This window comes from Ambystoma mexicanum, chromosome 4q, assembly GCF_040938575.1.
Source record: "Ambystoma mexicanum isolate Mex_15411 chromosome 4q, UKY_AmexF1_1, whole genome shotgun sequence".
NCBI lineage: Eukaryota > Metazoa > Chordata > Amphibia > Caudata > Ambystomatidae > Ambystoma > Ambystoma mexicanum.
Window position 1 is genome coordinate 1,242,440,923 of NC_090928.1, and position 21,454 is coordinate 1,242,462,376.

The 21,454-nt window shown below is 47.2% G+C and overlaps 2 protein-coding genes across 6 annotated transcripts in view; one reads left to right on the forward strand and one right to left on the reverse strand.

The window, feature by feature from the left end:
• YIPF3 (Yip1 domain family member 3) overlaps nt 1–20,334 on the reverse strand; it is a 331,619-nt gene extending 311,285 nt beyond the window's left edge. The window contains exon 1 of one of the 2 annotated variants that reach the window (XM_069608816.1): nt 19,974–20,334. In XM_069608816.1, the coding sequence (XP_069464917.1) occupies nt 19,974–20,051 (78 nt within the window). In that variant the 5' untranslated portion in view covers nt 20,052–20,334. The remainder of the gene's footprint in view (nt 1–19,973) is intronic. The other variant, XM_069608815.1, reaches the window with a different exon arrangement.
• A 49-nt stretch (nt 20,335–20,383) lies between these two features.
• POLR1C (RNA polymerase I and III subunit C) overlaps nt 20,384–21,454 on the forward strand; it is a 128,881-nt gene continuing 127,810 nt past the window's right edge. For 3 of the 4 annotated variants that reach the window (XR_011268241.1, XM_069608817.1, XM_069608818.1), the window contains exon 1: nt 20,384–20,536. Coding sequence is in view for 2 of the 4 variants with exons in the window: in XM_069608817.1 (XP_069464918.1) it covers nt 20,468–20,536 (69 nt within the window). In the remaining 2 variants the exon portion in view is untranslated. Of the gene's footprint in view, nt 20,537–21,332; nt 21,440–21,454 lie in introns of those variants that run through there. The other variant, XM_069608820.1, reaches the window with a different exon arrangement.

The window sequence follows — 21,454 nt, forward strand, 5'->3', positions numbered from 1 at the left end:
TCCACATCCAACTGAATCCCTTTATCGGTTAACCGGTAGGTGACGTCACCCCAGCAATTCCCAATCACCTGGCATGCCCAGAACACATGTACCATCCCATCGTTCACCTCCCCACATTTAGGGCATGCTTGCGTTTCTGTGCTCTTAAATCTGGCGACCCTCTGAGGGGTCATGTACGCTCTATGAGTTACATATAGTTGGATCTGCTGCAACCTCGCATTTCTAGACACCTTTTTGTGATATCTCTGGGCCTTTTCCCATAGCCCCTCATGCATAGGCGCCCCCACTTCACCCTCCCAATCCCATCTCAACTGGGTCAACTCCTTTCCCACCCTAGACATCAAGAGCTTGTAGATTCGGGAGACTTCATGTCCTCCTTCCGAAATATCATAAATTGTTTCTACAGCTTCGTCGGGTTGATCCGCAAGCACCGATTCAGGCCATGACTCTCTCACCCTCTGTACCACTCTGGTATACGTAATAGATTGCCCCGGGTGTAGTCCAGTTTCATCTACTAGCTCTACAAATTCCATTACTTTCCCTTCTTTCCATAGGTCTCCCAATGTTGCTATACCCACCGGTTCCCAATGCTTGCGAATCATCTTCCTTAGTTGCTCGTCCACACCCACCAATGCCACTAGCAGCATCTGCGGGGAACATGGGGTCGAGTTCCCCATAGCCCAGGAAGCTCTACGCCATACTCCCCCCCCCCCCCCCATCCTAGTTCCAAAAGCCTCGACCGCCCCCTCAATTCTGGTTTGGGCACCCATATCATCTCTTTCAGGAAAAACGAGGCACATTCAGACCTTAACAATCTGGACTCCGCTGTGGGGTCTTCCATCAGCCATTTCGCCACATACTGTAGTTGGCTGGCCAGGTGGTAGATCTCGAAGTTGGGCAGTTTTATACCCCCTCTATCATACGTGTTTTGCAATTTCCATAAGGCTATCCTATTCCTGGTGTTGTGCCAGATAAAGGCTCTGCATAGGCTTTGCAATTTACCAAAGAAACACTTGGGTATCATAAAGGAGATGTTCACAAACAAGTGTAGTAGCCTGGGCATTGCGACCATCTTCAACAGCGCCACCCTCCCTACCATGGCCAGGTGGAGCTTTGCCCAGAATCTCATGCTATTCTCAAAGTTTGTTACTGCCCTCTCTGTGGTATGTGTATGTTCATCTTCCACTTTGTGATAAAGGTCTACCCCCCTTGCCCCCCCCCGCCCAAGTATCTAAAGGTTCTAGTCTCCCAGGGTATCTGCAATACTGGTAGGTTCTCCTGCGGGATCCCTGCATATCTACCCAGAGGGAACAGGCTCGATTTCGTGGGATTAACTGCAATCCCAGAGAGCGACGCAAATCGCTCCATTACTTCCAAAATGTATTGCAGATTCTCCTCTGGATATCTCAGGTACAGCAGTATATCATCGGCGTACAGCGATATGAGGTGTGGTCCCCCCTTCGTATGAATTCCCACCGTTTTGTATTCCTGTCTCAAATATATTGCTAGGGGTTCTAATGGGAGGATGTACAGCATCGGGGACCAGGGGCAACCCTGTCTGGTGCCCCTAATGAGCTGACATTTATCCGAAATAGTCGCCCCCGACTTGACCCTAGCTAGTGGGGAACTGTACATCAATTTAACCCATTTTAGGTACCCGGGCCCTATTCCGTACTCCTTCAGGGCTGCCATCAGCCAAGGCCATCTGACTTAGTCAAAGACCTTCACCGCATCTAGTGAGGCAATTGCTACTTCTTGCGCGTTCCCTTCTGATTGTTCTATGATGTGGTGAAGCCTTCCAAGATTGTCAGATATGCTTCTATGCGTCACATATCCAGTCTAGTTCGGATGTATGAGTTTATCTATGACTTGTCTCAATCTGTTTGCCAGTACCGCCGTGATAATCTTGCTATCCTGGTTTAGCATGGATAGCGGTCTGTATGACCAGCAATCCATGCTAGGTTTGTTGGGCTTGAGGAGCGGGACAATGATTGCCTCTCTGAGGGATTCCGGCAATCTCCCCGTCTCCCATGCCTTGTTCAGCATATTCAGTAATAGGGGGACGGGGGGTGGCGGGTGGGGGGGGGGGGGGGAAGAACCTCCATCCCATAAATTTTGTAAAACTCACTAGGGAGTCCGTCGGCTCCCGGGGCCTTGCAGGTAGGTAGCTGCTTGACTACCGCTTCCAATTCCTCCAGTGTGATTGGTTTATCTAGGTTCTCTCTCTCTTCCGCGCTCACTTCGATAAGCCTATATCCTCTAATGTTTCCACTATCTCGGTCCATTCTCCCCCTTTTAAGTCTCCATACAATTGTTAGTAGAACTTGAGGAACCCATTATTCACTCCTTCTTGGGTGTCTAGTATTTGAACATTCTTCCCTTTTATTGCTCCGATGGCTATTCTGGGCGTCTCCTTTTTTATATAACCATGCCAGCAGCCTCCCTGCCTTGTCCCCACCCGCGTGCTGCCTTTCCATATACTTCTTATAGTTTAAGTTACATAGCCTCTCCCAGTGTCCCCCACACGCCTGCTGTAATTTACTTATAGCTTCGGCAACCTCCGGGGAGCTGTCTCCCTTATTCATGATTGCTTCTAGTTCCACTTCGGCCTTTTGTAGTTCTCGGATTATTCCGCCTTGGAACCCTTTGGATTTTGATATGCCTGACCCCCTCACCACCACCTTAAACGCCTCCCAAAGAGTGCCCGCCGAGTCTACGCTTCCAGTGTTCTTTTCGAAGTATTCTACAATATCCTCCCTCAGGTCCTCTCTGAACACTGTTGTCTTTCAGTGACTCAGCTCTGAGTCGCCATGTGGGGATCTTCACTCTGGGGGGCAAATGTTGCCATGTTAAGATCAGTGGGGAGTGGTCTGAGAGGACCCTCGATTTGTATTCCGCCAGCACTATCTCCCCTGTCATTTCAGAAGAAACAAATAGATAACCCAGCCTTGTATACAAGTTTGGTTGAGCAGCATAGTGCGAGTAATGTTTATCTTGTAGGTGGCGCAATCTCCATATATCTTCTAGTTGAAATTCACCCACCAGGTTCCTCAGAGTTTTGGCAGTGGGGGTGGGTTTGCTCTGTTTCCCAGTCTGATTTATCCATCCCTGGGTCCAGCGTGCAGTTAAAGTCACACCCTCATATAACAACTCCTCCCAGGCACGGGCTGACTTTGCCATACAGCGTCTTAAAATAAGCTACAGTATCTTGGTTGGGGGGCATATGTGTTGCTAATGCAGACCTCTTTATTTTCAATCAATCCCCTTATCGCCACCAACCTCCCGTCTGAATCCTCTGTGGACTGTATTAGCTGAAAAGTTACATGTGGAGCAATCCAGGTAATTACCCCCCTAGCGTATGCAGAGTATGTTGCACCAGTGGTGGTCCCCTTCCACTTTCCCCATATCACCTCCCGTTTGTCCTTTGTGAGGTGGGTTTCTTGTAATAGAGCTACAACTACCTTCTGCCTCCTCAAATACATCATAATCTTGTTCCTCTTTAAATAACTGTTGAGCTCTCTAACATTCCAGCTTACTATCTTAGTCTCCCATTTTCAGCCATACCCTGTCCCACCTCTATCCCTTCTCATCATTCGTGTCACGCGCAATAGTGCATGGGTGTAAGCTCATTCCCCAACTAATTCCACTGCAAAAACCCCAACACCCCAGATGCCCCCCGCCCTCCCCGTCCCCATCTGTTGCCCAGCTCCATCTTTGGATCTCAGGCAATCCCACATTTAGTCCCATCTCAGCTTGCCAGTACTAGGAACTCAGCAGGAGGTTACCACACTATCGGTAACCTATCTAAACTAACTACTGGGGTGTGAAAGTGGGTCCGTTGGATCTCCCGCACTCGTGCATCATTATATTAAGTGCACCCGCATTCTTCTACTTAAAACCTGACTCTTCTCCCCGTTTATGTGCCCTTTCTTATATTCTAGTCCCAATGTCAGTTATACAGCACCTCAGCCACTGGAGCCACCACTTCACTTCTCTGTTCCGTCCTCCTTGTGCGCGTCTGTCCCAGAAGGGCAATTCTGTCCATCCAGCCACTCCGTCGCATCCTCTAGGTTGTCGAAAAAAAGGGCCCTGTTCTTGTGAAACACTTTCAGTTTCGCCGGGTACATCAGCATGTACTTAAAGCCCGCCTCTCGCAACCTCTTCATCATAGTCGCCTTCTCTGCACTAGGAGAGTGTAGTCCGGGTATGCCGAAATAGGCACAGATGCCCTTCATATTGTGCCCCCCTTTCGAAAGAATTCCAGGATCTTCTCCCTGTCTCGGTAGTTTAAGATTTGGGCAATCATTTGGACGCCATCCTAGTGTCACCTAGTGTGTAGCTGACAGTTCTTGCGGCCCGTCTAGTGCACGGGTCTATTGAAAGCAGCCACCAGGGCCGGCTAGATGCGGGATGCGTCTATAGATTTTAGTGCGCCATCCGATGCTTTGGTTAGCTGTATGGGCCAAGGATCTGTGGTCTCTTGCTGTGCCTCTCGGGCTTGGTATTGGCCTATGCACCTCCTTGATCCGGGTTGTTCTTCTTTAGATATTTTAGCCATTGGTGGTTGTGTGCTCTATGGTGTCGTTCTGTACACTTCTCGTGCTTACTTGGCGCTGGGCTGTGCTCATTTTTAGCTGGGCCCTGTGCGGTCATATGAGCATTGCTGGCTTTTTCCTCCCAGGGGAGCTCCTCAAAGTCCTGGTACAGGGTGTTACTCCATCTGCCTCCTCACTGCGCTCCGCTGGTCAGTCTAGAGATTCCTCTGGTCTAGTGGTCAGGTTTACTCCTGCATGTTGACCTGTAGGTCCAGTGCTCGCGCCGTGTCATCTTGGCAAGACTTATGTGCGATTCTTGCATCCACTTACTGCCAGCGTTGTCCGCTGGTGTATCCTACAGTTCTGTGTGGGTACCCTGCTTACAGGCTGTGGCCTAGTGGTGACTGCAGTTTGTTGCTGGGCCTTGTGTCATTTGTATGTCTGCACCGCCTAATCCTGTCCGGGGTCACCTCTGTGTGCTTACTTGTCTGTGGCGCCTTCCCCTCGCTGTATATTTGGCAACTGGCCTTGGTGCGCCCTTGCACTGCTTCTATTCCAAGTGCACTGCATTAGGCGTGCGTTAATTGTAGACTGAGGGCTGTCCTCTGCTATGTCCTCTGGCTTGCTGCTCGCCCCAATACATTCAGCTTGTGTGCGTGCCTTGACTAATTCCGTATGCCGTGCCTCAGACAGTCATGACAGCGGAGCCCACCGTCCGTTTCTAATGCTCTGTGTGTTCCATTTGATCCATTATTCAAATTTCACCCTTCGGTGTGCTGGCAGTTGCAGGTGCAGCATCAGCTCTGGTTCTGACCCTGATCACGATTGCTGCGCTGTATTTCAGCAGCCCCATCCCCCCCCCCCGGGGGCTTGACACTGCGGTCTTCTGCTCACTCCGCCCCTCCTTTCCAGGCCGCCGCTCCTCGCTGTTCGCATCTCCCGCTTCGAGCCCTCCGCTTCTTTCAGGGCTGCGACAGTAGCACACCTCATTGAAGGACATCAGCCGGTCAGCCTTTGTTGCCACGTTGTAGTGACCAAGCACTCCTCTCTGCCATCTATGGGAAGTGGGAACCCAGCGATTCGATTTCAGATGTCAGTTCTGCCATCAGACGCCCTTTCTTCTTGGCCGCCGGCCATTTTGTTTCTATTTACACCGCCGCTTGTCACAATCTTAGGACGGTCCACTTCAGGTCCCCCGTTATCTTCAGTGGTCCAGTTTCTCCTCAAACATACTCCTCCATTTCACACTCCTGTGCTTGTTTTTTCATGCACGCTGCAGACGCACTTTTCCGCCCAGGATCTTCACGGATCTGCAGGAGCTGACACGGAGACACGCCTCACTTCATGGCTTTTTTGCCATGCCCCCAAGTGAAAAAGTGGTTGATACTAAGCCACAAAGATGAAGAATCGGGACAAGACAACATTTACAGATTTACTGTTTCAGTTCAATAAATATATAAAACCCCTGTTACCTGGTATATTTAAGGTTTTGGAAATATTCCAAATTATAAAAAAAGAAATTGAATCACAAATACAGAGGAATACATCTTCAGCATGAAATACATTAAAGAAAAAAAGAGGAAGGAAAATGTGTTTGCTTTGACCAAATTTCGCCAAACATGAAATTTTGAGAATTTGATATATGCTAGAACAATCAAATAGAAAGATGGTTGTGACAAAGCCGATAATGGTCGTGCTATGTTAACACTCCACTGTATGAGGCACGAGTAGGTCAATTATTTCCATTTGAAATACACAATCAATTATATATAATTGTACTTGGTCAACATTGGATTGCATTTCACTTGAATGTAAACAATGTTTAGAAGGCTAGGAAATAAGCTGAAAATACTTGATAATGGTCAACCGTTTGGCTTTCGATATACTTTGCTGTCCCCACCAGAAATAGCACATACTTGCAGCTATTGTCTACCAGGAAAACACATCCCTTCTGTTCAGTGCTGAGCAAGCTTGCCAGAACTTCACATGTTCTATTGGCAAGACTTTTTTTATCATTCTATTTTTATTAACCACAGCAAAATGTACAGAACCCGAGGACATAGCATACAGAAGCAATGCAAAATCATGTATAACAATGTGACACAGTGATATTGGCAAGCTAGAAGAAAGAGTGATAAGCACATCACGAATTCATGACTGGAGCCATGAACCATGACAACAGATCTCGCTCTGCTCAATCATAGTCAGTATTTGAGGCAGGAGGGATGGCAGGTGCAACGGTGGACAAGTATGAACAGAACAAGGACCAATGCCCCAGTCCTTTGCTGTGGAGAAAGTACGTTTGTTACACCAGATTAAAACCGTGAAACATTTAGCGCTCGCCACCTTTCCATGTTGATATCCACCATTTTGCTAGTAAAATTGCCAAAGACAGAAATTCGGTTACAGTTTTATGGTACTTTTGGAGCCCTTCCAATTTGCAAACTAATGGGGCCAGAGGCAAAAAGCTCAGCAAGGCCCTTCAACTTGTGAATATCCAGCCTCAAGGCATTACAGGTCACTACAAGAAGATATGAATGAAAGTTGCCGGTGCACACTTGCGGCCTAGGTCAATTCATAAGTTTCTTTGCAAAAGTCACCTTTTATGCATGTCCGAAGATATGCTCCATCTGAATCCACCTCAGTCGTGATTTGAGGGACACAGTGCTAGAGTATGTGAGAATTCGAACCCATTGTTTGCCTGAAAGTAACATTCAATTCTCTAGCCATTGAGTCGTAAAAGTAGAATTAAGCGAATACAGGGGGACCGAGTCAAACTCAGTGGAGAAAAGTGGCTAAATAGCACTCATATCTGCCCCAATACACCACAAACTTTCCTAAGATGCCAGGAACTAGAGCTCCATATCCCGTGCAGCCATGCCTCCCTGCAAGTATGGTCCAACCAGCCCAGCCAATCCCAAGAGGTGAGGAGCCAAGCAAGATGAATTAAAAGAGTGCAGATTCGCAAAAGAGTGCAGATTCGCAAAAGAATATAACATTTCCATGAAGAGAAAATAGGAACATAATGAAGATGGGAGAACGGAGAAGGATGAGAAAGTAAATAAGAGGGGAGGCAACAGAAGAGGGCTCTTGAAGCAGTAAGGTACAGACTATGAGCTATTCATCCTTCAACAAAATGCATAAGAGGAAAAAGTTTTGATTTTCCCGACAAGGCCATTAGAGATGGCTAAGATTTCTGCTTTTTTGGTTGAGCAGTCCAATCAGCTGTATGTGCTACAAAGAAGGCTTTTCGGGCAGTCTATGTTGCTCTGAATTACAGTAAAAAAAAAATGCAAGATATAAAATCAATAATTTCTTGCAAATAATTTTATACAGAGGAACAATCTCAAACTATCCTGTGTACGGATGGTGGAATTTTATTAATATGAAGCGTGTGTTGAACTACAACGGGCATTAGTGACTATTTGTGACACCTGTGATCCTTTGGAATACCCCAAGAAACTCCATTCCAAGCACTGGAACCCTCCAAAATTCAGGGAACACATGAAATGTGGTTATTCCCAGACAGCTCTAGACTGGTGTTCTCTCACTCTCTGAAGCTCTACGACGCCTTGTGAGAGGTGTACAATAGCTTTATAAAGTTCCTTTCAGATCTGGGAGCTGCAAAGTAGCTATGCCACTGTACGAGGCCAAATATTTTAATAATATATGCATGTAAAATTAAATGAAGCTTACTTATCCCAGATTACATTATCCCTGGTTATTGCATTTTTGCAGGTTCTGGTAAACCCCGTGAGAAACCTGATCACCTGGATAGGGGGTGGGGTCATAGGGGAGAAGGAAGTGGGACACCGGATTGTAAGACGCGGTATCCCCTTCCATGTAAGAGCTTGTCCACATCCTACCATAGGATACTTAGGAACTCAAACCCCCCCTCCCCTTTTCCTGACACAAACACTTTCTCATGGACTGTTAGGACTGGCACAGGTCACTGGCCTCTCTGGCGCCGCTGGCGCAATTGGCTACATGTCAGGGCTGTCTTCTACAATCCTCCCAAAACGGCGGCTGTTAACGCCTGCCGAACGCTAGTCGTGGATTGTATCTCAAGATGTACTCTGCCTATTGCCTCTCACAGAATCACTTATCATGGCTGTGTTCCACCCGCTGCTTGCGTCACTTCTCCCCTTAGAGGAAGTTTCGTAAGCTCCCATTACTATGTAATGACTTTCTACTTGACTTGCCTTTCTCTTTCATCCGATCTCATTTCTGAGCTCTTTTCATTTCAGAACGACAACACTTGCAATCGCAGCGCCCTTACGAACTCTTTGCTACCGTTCCCCCTTCCGGGAACACCACCTTGTTGCCTAGCAACGGTACAGAGACCTTATACTTTCTTAGTTACTACGCCGTCTGGTATAGGATTACTGACAAACATTTCTCTTTTCAGGTGGCTACTACCCACGGATCATCTGATCTTCTTTCCAAGAGAAAGAGAGAGACTCATAATTCCGATCAGTCTCCTTGGAGACCAAGCAAACGCACTCTCCCTCCCTGCATGAAAGGACTCTTCAGTTCAGCGCGACAGTAGGAATCCCCTTTTCCCTCACTCCACCACTAACCAACACGAGTTCTAACGCTAAACTTTCTACTCCTATTTTGTAGACATTCAGCCTTCTGTAAAAGGTGCTACATACAAGACATCGATTCACAGTCTGAGACTCAAAACCACAGAAGTATAACTAGACTTCCTTCTACAGCCCTGGTACTTACTGTTTTTTCCTTCACAAACCTTCTATACTTTTTTCAAACACACCCTTTAAACCTCCATGTTCTAACTCTCCTAGATAACTGCCATTCCAGGAAATCGGATCCAAGTCTCTGAAACTGCAGTCTTTACCAAGTTCTGAGCAACTATTTCCTGCTCCAGTTATCTGAAGACGCCATCTGCCAGGGTTTTCTTCCCCAAAGCGTTTCCCTGAGGGTTCTCTACCTTCTGGCGCGGTTTATCAGTGGGAGGGTTTTAGAGTCCTTAGGGAAGTTCTTTCTTGCTTCCGTCTACGTTCTGATCCAGGTTAGTGAATTAAGCTTACATATACTTAGTTACTACTGTGTTATAACACGGACAGCTCACTGCGAGAGAAAATGCAAATCAGGATAGGTCCCAAACCCAACCTAAACTGGAACCCAGTGATTCTGTCGAATACAAAGCCTAGAACACAAAAGCCTCGAATGCAAAAGGTAAAGGTTTTATTTTTATTATAATGCTTTTGCATTCGATGCCATCACTATAAACCCCTAAACTGGACCAATATAAAGGAAACAAATGGATACAAAAAGAAATTCCATTTAATAAGCAATTCGAGAAAATATTTCTAACACATTACTTGGTGTGGTGGTGTGCGACGCATTGTGCGACGCATTGTGTTGGGATATGTCGGTACTGTAAGGAACTCATGGTGGCAACAGTAAAGAAAGACTCAAGTGATCACAGTTCAAGGGCGTTTATTAAACTGTATCCAGATTGGAAAAAGGCCTAATCTAAACCTAAATATAAGATGGGAGCAAGCGTCGACAATCAAATGAAAATAAGGCAGTCCTAGGAGCCTTGTGTCAAATAAAACGGGCCTATACTAGAGACCAATTGCCGTAACCTGGGGCTCGGCAGAAATACTGTGCCTAAACCGATGGTCCAACGAAGTGAATAGGTATGCATCTATGGAACACTGCATTTACAAAGCAAGGGGCTGCCCCCAAAAGTTCCAGAAAATCGTATTAATTGACTTTGCTGCCCTGATTCCTATTTCCATTTATGTTCATGTTGTTCTGTTTGTATAAAATGTAATAAATAGTGTTAAACATTTTTTAAAGGGTCTATACAAAGAAACCTATTGCTAAACCTTACAACTAATACAAAAAGGGGTTTAAGATAGTTTGCAAGAAAAGAAAGAAGTGTTCACAAATAATTTGTCAGGATGCAGTAGGTTCTCCCTTCCACATGTTTTGAGCATGGGGTAAGGTGGGATCGTGGAACACAGCACACACTCGAGCTTCCTCAGCACGAGTCGACAGTTCTGTTCCAGATTATCAGGAGCCTCGATGGCCGATTCTCACTTCCCTTTAAAGTCTCTTGCCTTCGAGGGCCTGACGTATTCGAACAACAAAACAAAAAGTTCCTTCAACAACTGAAAGTTTGTTTCCTGCTTTCACTTAGGGCAAGAATTATTCACCCCTGGGTCCCTCTCTTCCAGGCCCTGACCCCTCTTTACTTTTAGCCTCCCTACTCTGGGTTTACTATGGCTTTTCCATCGCTCATAAATCTAATCTCTTTTTAAACTGTTCCAGTGGACATCCCTCGGCCGGGTTCACTCTTGTCAACACACTATCTTGTGACTTTAGACTTGCCCCCTTCTCGTCAGCATCCCTTGGTCGTGTTCTCTCTTGCTAACTTCACATTCACAGTTGTTTGCCGGATTCACTTCCCTTGCTTTCTCACAGTTCGTAGGTCAAAGGCTTTCGACTGTACAGGGATTTTGCTTGACCTTGTGTATGACCACTTTGAACTAACTTGGCAGCTCTCCTATGGCCATCTGGTTTCTATAGTTTCACTCATAGGGGGATCGACCAGAGTCTCTCGAGTTAGCACCCATGTGGTGCCGGTTCCCTCTGCAGCTGATCTCCCCTTAACACTTTTACAGTTTTTTGAATTTGATTAAATTTGCCATTTTATAACTTTCATGCACCACAGCCCGGCTCTTATTGGTTCTCCCCTCGACTCTCCGGCTGCGATAAATCACTTGGCGTTCCTCATAACTGGAGTCAAGACCGGTACCACAATAGCCGGAGTTTCCCTCGCTCCCGCTTATCAGCAGCAAAGCTCTCCATGTACCATTGACATCTGTCCCAGCACACTTGGGCTACTGTCCTCGGTCTTACGATTCCCTCTGCAGAGGTTTTGCGGAAAGGGCAAGGTCGTGTCTCTCCTTGTCAGCCTCTCGATATTCGCCGCCTTTCTCCTCCTCTTGACCTGCCGGACCTGGATACCTGTCTGATCGTGCGGTCTGCCTTGCTCATACTCTGCTCTCTTGCTCCACCTTTTATCCCTGTGGGGAAGGGAAAGGGCCATCAGGTGTGTGCGCGGGATTCTGATCAATTGCGTGAATTTGCCTGACCCTTGTATTGGGAAGGTCAGGTAAACGGCTCTCGTGTTAGTCCATTCTCTGGTGTGTCGTGTGAAAGTGTTAGTGTCGGGAAAGGGGGCGGGGGGCAGTGGTTTTGAATATCCTACGTGGTAGGATGGGGAAAAGGTGTCAGAAGAAGGGGGATACCGCATTTCACCTGTCGGTGTCCCACTCCCCGAGGACCCCCCATCCAGGTGATCCTCCCTCACTGGTCCACCCCCAGGAACTGGATCCAATAGCGATGGCCGTGTCCTGGCCAGCTGTACGACAGATCCCTGGGGACTAACTAAGGAGACACCTTCAAGTTTCTCGCTGTACCTGCACAGCATTCTGCTAACTGAAGTCTGCCTTTACTGTTTATCACTTGGAGGAGGAGCTGCGCTACAAAACCTACACACCAGTGTGGAGCGCGGGCTGTGTGCGACACTGTGGGTTAGGACCCTTGGGAGTTTGCCTGTTGGCAGTGGAGCAGAGCAACACACCCTTTAAGCGAGCTGTTCGTGGAATCTGGGATTGGATTGTCAGTGAGTGGCTTTATTGTCCCATTACCTTGGGAATGATGTACGATCTTTGCAGCGGCAGCTTGACTACTCCAGCACATAGCCAGCCTATTACGGACCATGAGATGCTGGCCAAGATGCTGGCCAATATTGCCCTTGCCCTTCCTCTGTCACCTGGAGAAAGTAGTCCCTCCCTGGCTAACAGTACACTGCCACAGTTACCATCAAAACAAATTCTCAAAAAAAACAAAAAATGCCTTAACTTGATTACGTCCTTTTTCTCACCAACATGTGAGATGGTGCCAATAAACCCAATGACAAGTATTGACGCAGAGAACTTTAGACATGTAATCACGCACGCAACAGCTGGTGCCCTCAGTGCAGGCATACGTAGAGAACCATGAAACTGTTCCATTTAGATGTTATTACCCCCGGACTCACTAATATTTCAACTAATTCGTCCATGGCGGACACTCTGGATATAAATGCCCTTTCTGACCTCTTGACACCAAATAGGCACTGCAATTCGGCACAGACTTTTTTTTCGTAATCCATTGCACCATCTCCTACTCCACTGCCTCCTCTGCGTCTTTCTGCAGTTACTCACAGAATTGATGGCGGCACTGGCGAGGAGCTGGATGAATTCTTTACGGAAATACATCAGGTTCTTTGCATTCTAGTTTCCCTCTGTGAAGGTTTACAGAGACAGACTAAAGCTAACACTATTCTCCTTGAATACCTGCTGCATACATTCTGCCAAATAAACCTTCATGCAGCAGCACAGGAATTTCTATTCTCACGCAAGGCTGGCACAACAGCGACAGTCACTCCATTGGACACTGGACCTAGTGTAGCTATTGCAACTGAAATCCACAGGCAGCATGGAGTGCATAACCAGCCTGGGTCAATGTAGGACTCTTTGGCCCCTATTTTAGAAAGGCACCAATCTGTCTCTGATCAGCAGGACCTAGGCCCGGTGCGCCTGGCTGTATCAGAGTCATCATATGGGGTGCCTCCCTAGTTGCTCTCAGGGCTGGTTCCACGAGACATGGGGAGTCGACCTTCCAAATTGCTCAACACTGACTGCTGACAATTCTGCAGAAGAGATTTTGAGCATGGCGCCGGTGACGATGCCCGGAAGCTCAGCTAAGCCACCCTTGAACAGAAGGCAACGGGCCTCGCAAAACAAAAAAATAAAAAACATGCCCCCAAAACATACAAAAAACCAAGCCGTCAGAAGTTTCCTTAAACTCTTTTCTCCCAGTCAGCAGTCAAGGAAAGGTTGTCTCATTTGGATTCGGCCCGGGTCCCGCCTGCGGCCACTGGACCGGTCCACAGTCAGCACATTACAGCTATAACTTCACCCTCAGTGCGGACCATGGGCGATGGTGACGCTCGTCTAGTTCTTCCAGCCCAAGATTTACCCTCAGAACCTGTGGCTCTGGTCCTCTCTCCCATGGTTTTCCCCGCTGCACCGAGCAATCAGAACATGGCATCTACTCTTCATCCTCCCTTGCAGCAATTACCAGCTGTGAATACCTCAAGGTCTCCGAATGTTTTACTAGGTACAAACATGACTTCTGCTAACACACAAAGCGCCATCCCTAGCCCCCCTCCAACTTTTCCAATCTCCATCCTATGAAATACCAGAAGAATCAAGAAACATTACTAACAGTCCTGATAGAAAGTGTGATCCCTGATACTCATCCTTCAGTCCTTAACTGGTCAAATGTATCATCTCTCCTGCAGGAAATTCCAAGGTTGGCCGGCATCCATTCTGGAGACCTCGAAAGAATGTATTTTCCTGATCGATGCAGACTTGACTAAGCAGTGATTTACTTAAAATCAAAATTAGTCACAGACACCTTACTCAAGGAACGTGATAACTTGAGACGCTTGGGGCATGACTTGCTGCCGTTTAGTACTAAAAACCATCAGGGCGAGGGAAACTCCAGCAGGACCATACAAGGCACCAGCGGAAAGCACGTATCACAGTTGGGGATTAAGGGTACAGTGGAAGATAGGGTACTGTCTCTAAAGAGGAAGACTGTGGCCTCTGAAGAAATCCGGGATTGGTCCTGGCTCATGGTCTCGACCTAGAGTATTGGGCACCAAGCCTGTGAGCCTGAACATAGTAGCAACACAGATCACATGCAACCGGGCTGCCTTTCCTTGATCTCATTTAATTCCAGGGGACATTCTCATCCGTTTAACAATGTCTCCTTGACTCGTTTAGTTAGGAAACACATCATTGTTACCCTGCAGGAATCCTGGCTTAAATTGCAGCCGGCTTTTGAGGGCTACAGTGTTACTCACCAGACCGCACGTCAGGATGACAACAGACATCTCTACGGTGGTCTCCCGACTTTGGTGAAACTCTCTCCTGCCATTAGGGTAGTGTCCAGCTTTGACGTTCAGTTTGGTACACTGGCCACCCACATAAAGATCATGTCCAAGGTGTACCAGAATGTTTTGTTCATTAATATATATTGGCAGCGGGGCCTGAGCTTTCTAGCAGACGTTGTCGATTTGCTATCCTCATATGTCGCGGAATGGCATAACACTACACCTAGCGGTCACATGCTTGTGGCAGGAGAGTTAAATTCAGACTGCGTCCCTGCGATGGAATTGAGCGAAGTGTGCTTGGGCCATAAGGATCTAAAAATTAGCAATGGTAGAGTGTGGGCTGATTGCCTTACATGGATGGGCTACTCCCTTTAAATGGGATGATCTTGGGGCCTTGGGTTGCTGGGAAAATGCTCCCGTTTTGAAATTCTGTGGACTGATCTTAGTGACCAGTTGCTACTGGTAGCCTATTTTGATGTAATAGTAACTGGGTCAGGGCCGATTGTATTCGGGGCGAGCAGCCGTTACATTGAACATCCAAGGTAACCATCTTCATTGGACACCAAACCTGTTACTTGGAGTCAATGAACCAATTGCTGATTCGTTCTCCTCTAAGTCTGATTAAGAAAGGCTTGAGAATTTTGAATGCCTTCTGGCTGATGCAATCGCATCCAATGTATCAAAAGGTGGGTAGGAGGAAGCCTCGCTCTGCCCCCTATCTCCACACATATAATGCCTAATGTTGACGTGGTCAACAGAAGAGAACAGAGACGCTTGATTAAGCAGATTTTTAAAAAATGACTCCTCTAGAACTGACTCTCTAAAAAATATGCATGTGCAAATGTTTCACCAGGCATATAAAAACTGGCTGTGTTCATCCAGAGCCCATCGCCTGCAATTGGACATGGAATTAATGCTATCTGCCTTAATGCAAAAGAACTCAAAGTTCTTTTGGGCATTGATTAACGCATCTGGTACACCACAAGCGGGCAGGCAGGTGAATGCTGTAACAGAGGAGAATTGGGTACAACAATTTGAAACACTCTGTGCCCCCCACCCTCATCATCGCTGATGCCCGCTTTGAGAATTGAGCGACACCAGAGTGATTCTCTCAATATTGTCCTCTCACAGTCTAAAATTATAGAGATGATTGGGGGAAATCCGTAACTCGCGGGCACCGGGACCGAATGGCCTCTCCAACCGTCTTATTAAATCCAACACTTTGGGTGTAACTTCTTGACCCCTTATTTTTGGACATTAGGCTTGAGCAATTTCCATCGACTTGGGATCAGGCACACATTATCCCTATTTATAAGAGGGGTGAGAGCACATCCAGGGAATTACTGCCCTATCGCAATCTTGGACGCGGACTCTAAAATCTTCTCCTGCATCTTGTTACAACAACTTGAAACTTGGGCCAATAGTCCAGGCTTATTTTCCAAATGGTAAACGGGATTCAGAAAAAAGAGGGTTACCCAGTTGAACGACATCTTGCTTAAGTGCATTCAGGCTCAGGCATGGTCAAGGGGGAGTAATCCAGTGTATCTGGCCTCCATTGACCTTGCAGACACTGTTGTGTTGTAAGTTGCAGGGGTGGCGTATTCCCCCTGGTCTCCTAAGACTGATAGTGGGTCTGCATAGCCAATCCGCTATTCAAGTCAGCAAGGTTTATTGTCTCGTCTGATCAAAACTTTCAGAGGTGTGAGGCAGGGGTGTGCATTAGCCCCCTGCCTCTATAATCTGTACATGGCAGATTTCGATCAATACCATCAACCTCTGGCAACACCCAAAATATCCAACAACAGACCATTGTGGCCTGGCTATGCAGACAACTACCTAATCTTTGATAACACCTATAGGCCTGCAACACATACCTGTTTTACCGCCTTTGTGAATGCCCACTTGTCTGTTAACCCAGCAAAGACACAGGTGATGCAATTATCTCACACCAGGAAACAAGCCCACTTTAAGTGGCATGTTCAGACAGAACCTGTGAAAAGGATCGACTCTTTTCCGTTTCTCGGCTTAATGATCAACTCAAAATCTCCTGTTTTGACAACTCGCTATTGGCTTTATACAAAAGGCTTACAATTTTGCGAATCAATTGTGCAGGGTGGTTTCCTAGTACAGAAAGGGTAAGAATGTCCCTAAATGATTTTGCAGAATTGAGATATACGATATTTCAACCATCGACTACTTTCCTCAACTAGAAGCCTCTATCTGGAGTCCTTCGTCTCATAAGACTGCTGCCACATTCAGTAATTTGTTATGAACTCGGCATAACCTCATTGAAGGCCAGAGCTTTCTGGAGATACTTATCACTGAAGATGCTGGTTCCCCCAGAGAACTCCCATGTAGGGACTTTGGGAAGGCTTGCAAGCTTTGAGGTTTGCGAGCCTTGTCTGAATTAAAGGGGTTTGCTCTTCTGTTATTGGTTGAGACTGGATGCAACCTACTTAATCTTACTGGAAATTCAGACAAGGTAAATAGGGCCCTTTTTGCAGCAGATAGGGCTAACACAGGACGGAATTCCACTCATACTCCTTCTTAAGACACTTAAAAGAAGACCATAAAAAGCAAGGCACACTAGCCCCATACCTATCAATGTACCCTAGCAAATCTGGTCGCTGTAGGTTTAGGATTCCGTTTGAATTTGATGCACACTAAGGAGACTATTAAGATAGTCTTGTAAAAGAGGATGGTTCATTTTGTAGGTTCTGCAAGGACGGGATCCAGAGAGAAACATCTAGATATTTAGAGAAAGAGTTTTTCATAAGTTCATAAAGGACTTCTGTATTTTATCAGCAGACTATGTTGAACTATTGTTTATCGGGATCAAAAACTTGTATGCCGCAATCTGCTCATCTTATTTTTTATTTTATTAACTAATTGTAGCGATGTTAAAGGCTGAATTGATTTGTAACCAATGAAACAAAAAACACAAAAAATACTTGTTAAAGATCTAAGAGATATTGTATTTTGTAATTAAGGCCTTAAAGCTCTTGGACAGCACCGTTTATTTTGTAAGCACAGATTATTTTGTCATTCTTTTGATGCTACCCATTTCCAGTTTAGAAATACTTAACTACAAACATGATATGATTATTAAGATATGGTATTTATTGAGCACAGACCTAGCTTCGGGAAGCAACAGAGCACTTTACAATCATAAGGGAAGAACGCTGTGTGGGAAGGAAAGAAAAAGGGAGAGGGGAATAGGATTGCAAAGAAAAAATGGAGAGGGGGGATAACAATGGAATAGGACAGGCAATTGACAGCAAGGTATCTACAAGCAATTAGAGGAGGAAACAGTGAGGTGCAGACCACCAAGTATTAGGTAGGGTGGTTAGTGGAGGATGTGTGGACCTAGGTGTTAGGGAGGAGACAGTCCCCTTAGAGGAAGATCTGAGCTCTATCGTTAATTATAGTAGTGTTACAGCAACTCGGATATTGATGGGGGGGGGGGGAGGGTTCAGAGTCTTGAGGCGCAGACAAGACCTGTCTTCTGTTGCTATCCTTCCTGAAGTCTGGACACGTCCTTACTGCTGGTGGATCACAGGCAGGGCCGGCCTTAGACCAGGGCGAGCCGGGCGACCGCCCTACTCACCATCTCAAAGGTAGGGCGCCCCGGCACCGAGAGCACTCGGTGTTGCGTCGCTTTGGATTTTTTACTTTTTTTTGGGCGCCCAGAGCCCCTTCAGTCGTCAAGAGGTGCTGGGCGCCCCTCCCGTCATCAAGAGGCGCTGGGCGCCCGTCCCGTCACCAAGGAGCACCTTGGTGACGTGTCGGGTTGTCGCCTCTCAGGTGGCCGACGGACATTGGACTAATTAAAAAGCCCCCTGCCCTTTGGCGAGGGGGCTTTTTAATTGGTCCAATGCGGCTTTCTTAAATCCCAGGGCCTGGCATGCTGCCTGCCTTTAGCCTCTGCCAGACTGCCCCAGTTACTCAGGTGAATCCTGTTGGTGCGTGCCTGGCCTGCGTGCAATCCTGCTGCCTTCCGACTCGACACCCACGTTAAAGTAAGTGCTGCTTTTAATGTATGTGTGTGGATGATGTGCGTGTGTTGTGTAGGGGGCTTTTCTTTTAATGTATGTGTGTGGATGATGTGCGTGCGTTGTGTAGGGGGCTTTTCTTTTAATGTATGTGTGGGGGATGATGTGCGTGCGTTGTGTAGGGGGATTTTCTTTTAATGTATGTGTGGGGATGGTGTGCGCATGTTGTGTAGGGGCCTTTGCTTTTAATGTGTGTGGATGGTGACTATACATGTGGATGGTGGGCGCTTGTTGTGTAGGGGGCTTTACTTTTAATGGGTGTGGATGGTGACTGTATGTATGTGGATGGTGGGCGCATGTTGTGTAGGGGCCTTTGCTTTTAATGTGTGTGGATGGTGACTGCATGCATGTGGATGGTGTGCGCATGTTGTGTAGGAGCCTTTGCTTTTAATGTTAGTGGATGGTGACTGCATGCATGTGGATGGTGTGCGCATGTTGTGTAGGGGCCTTTGCTTTTAATGTGTGTGTGGATGGTGACTGCATGAATGTGGATGGTGTGCGCATGTTGTGTAGGGGCCTTTGCTTTTAATGTGTGTGGATGGTGACTGCATGCATGTGGATGGTGTGCGCATGTTGTGTAACCTTTGCTTTTAATGTGTGTGGATGGTGACTGCATGCATGTGGATGGTGTGCGCATGTTGTGTAGGGGCCTTTGCTTTTAATGTGTGTGGATGGTGACTGCATGCATGTGGATGGTGTGCGCATGTTGTGTAAGGGGCTTTGCTTTTAATGTTAGTGGATGGTGACTGCATGCATGTGGATGGTGTGCGCATGTTGTGTAGGGGCCTTTGCTTTTAATGTGTGTGGATGGTGTGTTTGTGTTGCCTAGGTGTTTCAAGATTGGCATGTGTATTTTTCTTTTTTGGGGGGGGGCGCCAAATTTTGTTTCGCCCAGGGCGCTGCGGGTGCTAAACCCGGCCCTGATCACAGGCCACCATGCACCTGCAATGTCTATTCATGCAGCTGCAATGTTTATTGCTTAAGAAATGGGAGCCAGACCCAACTCTGTAGATTAGGTGAGAGGTGAGTGTGGAGCAATGCAGGAAGGCTGCAGTATGCGATGTTTATTCCTTTTTATTTTTAAAAAAGGAGACAGAGGCCCACCTGTGCAATCTATGCGAGTGTGGAACTGTGCCGGAAGACTGCAGTGTGCGACGCTTATTGCTTGGGAGATTGGAGCGAGGACCATACGCACGCAGTTAAAAGTCTCACGAGAAAGATCCGCGCTGCTTGCAGAGGATTTTTATTTAACACCTTGCCGCCCATTGAGCCCCCTCAGGTTCGCACGATACAAAACATCCCATATACAGCAATGCACTTCTTTGCAAATTAGAAAAATAAATAGGATACACACTTATAATTTAAATCAAAGCAATGTTAAGTGTCCAGGAGCGCGACTACCTGCACATTGTCTTCGAACCCGCCCCATTCTGCGGCTGTCAGGGTCCGGCTTCCTCCGGGTGCTGCGGGGGAGGCCATCGTGCCCTCGATGCCCCTGCTGCCTGGCAGGGGTGCGAGAGCAAGCTCAACTTACAGGCCAACGCCCCTCCCTGGCCAGCAGGGTGCTCCTTCCCGAGCCAGCTCTCTCACCCTTCCCTCAGCTACCTGTGAGCGGGGGTAACGTGCCCAGTGGGTCGCCCTCCTCGCCACCCCAAGGCAAGGGGCAGTGCCAGTGACAGCCCCAAACCCGGAAGTAAACAAGCTCTTTACACCAACCAACTCGGCAGGAGACGTGGAGTGTTTGGGAAATCTCGCGAGAGCTGATGCAGCGCTATAGCGTTTGTTGCTGCTGCGATCCACGCTTGGGTACGTAGACATAGAAGAGGGACACGGAAATGTGTCACTCTTAGGCCTGCGCGCAGCGGCTGCCTGTCCCAGCGTGAGGTCAGGCAAAGATGGCGGCCCCCGGCAGCGTGGAGGAGATGAGGACCCGTGTGGTGCTGGAGGAGTTCGGGATCCGCAACGTGAGTGTGTGCAACACCAGGAGTTAATGCCCCAGATTAGATGGGGCAGACATGCTTGCTTATCAGCTCGTCCTCTGTTTGGTGTTAGCAGCATCAGACTCATTTCCAATCTTCCAACAAGCAGTGCTCTAAATGCAAAAAAAGTAAAGTGCAAGTACTGACCAACCTTGTCTTTTAATTGAGCCGGTACTCAGACCTGGTAAGGTCCAAATAGTGTTCTCGTGAGGGGCCCTGCCAAATATCCGCTACCCGTTTCTATTACATTTGCCCACCTGTACGTAGTTCTCTATTTGTCTCGCCCTTTCTGCACTCTCTTAGAGACCTGCCTGCACGCGCTGACCGTCATTAATTTTGCTGACGGCTCTTCCATTACTGTCCTGCCTCCAAACATGTTGTAGGTGAGGATATCGGCATTCCTCCTTGCCTAATCGCACTCGTAAAATGTGCAACATTTACACTCGGTCATTCCCCAAATGCCAGATAAACTACAGCCACCATATGAGCAAGTATACATCCCTGCAAAAGGCCCCCAAAGCGACGTATTGCATTATTTTACAACAAAACATACCACATACCCATCAATACAGTATAGAAAAACACATACATTGTCTGTTAAATATCTGAATCATGTGTTGAATTCTTGCTGCATTCCCAAAATATTTTTGTACTCGCATTGAATTTAGCGGGAAGTTCCCACTAGGCCAGCTTTAGCACAAAGATTTCTAAGAACTCAATTTCTTTTTAAGGTTCACAGCTATGTGGCAACTACCACAGTGTGGTCATCATCGTCCGTCACGGGCATGGCTCTGACCCTGCAAAGATGCGCTGCCCTTCATCCCCCATGGTGTTGAGCAGCATGACATTCCTGGCAGGCGCGTATTCAATGCCACCTAGTGCCTCCAGGTATGTGGAAAACAA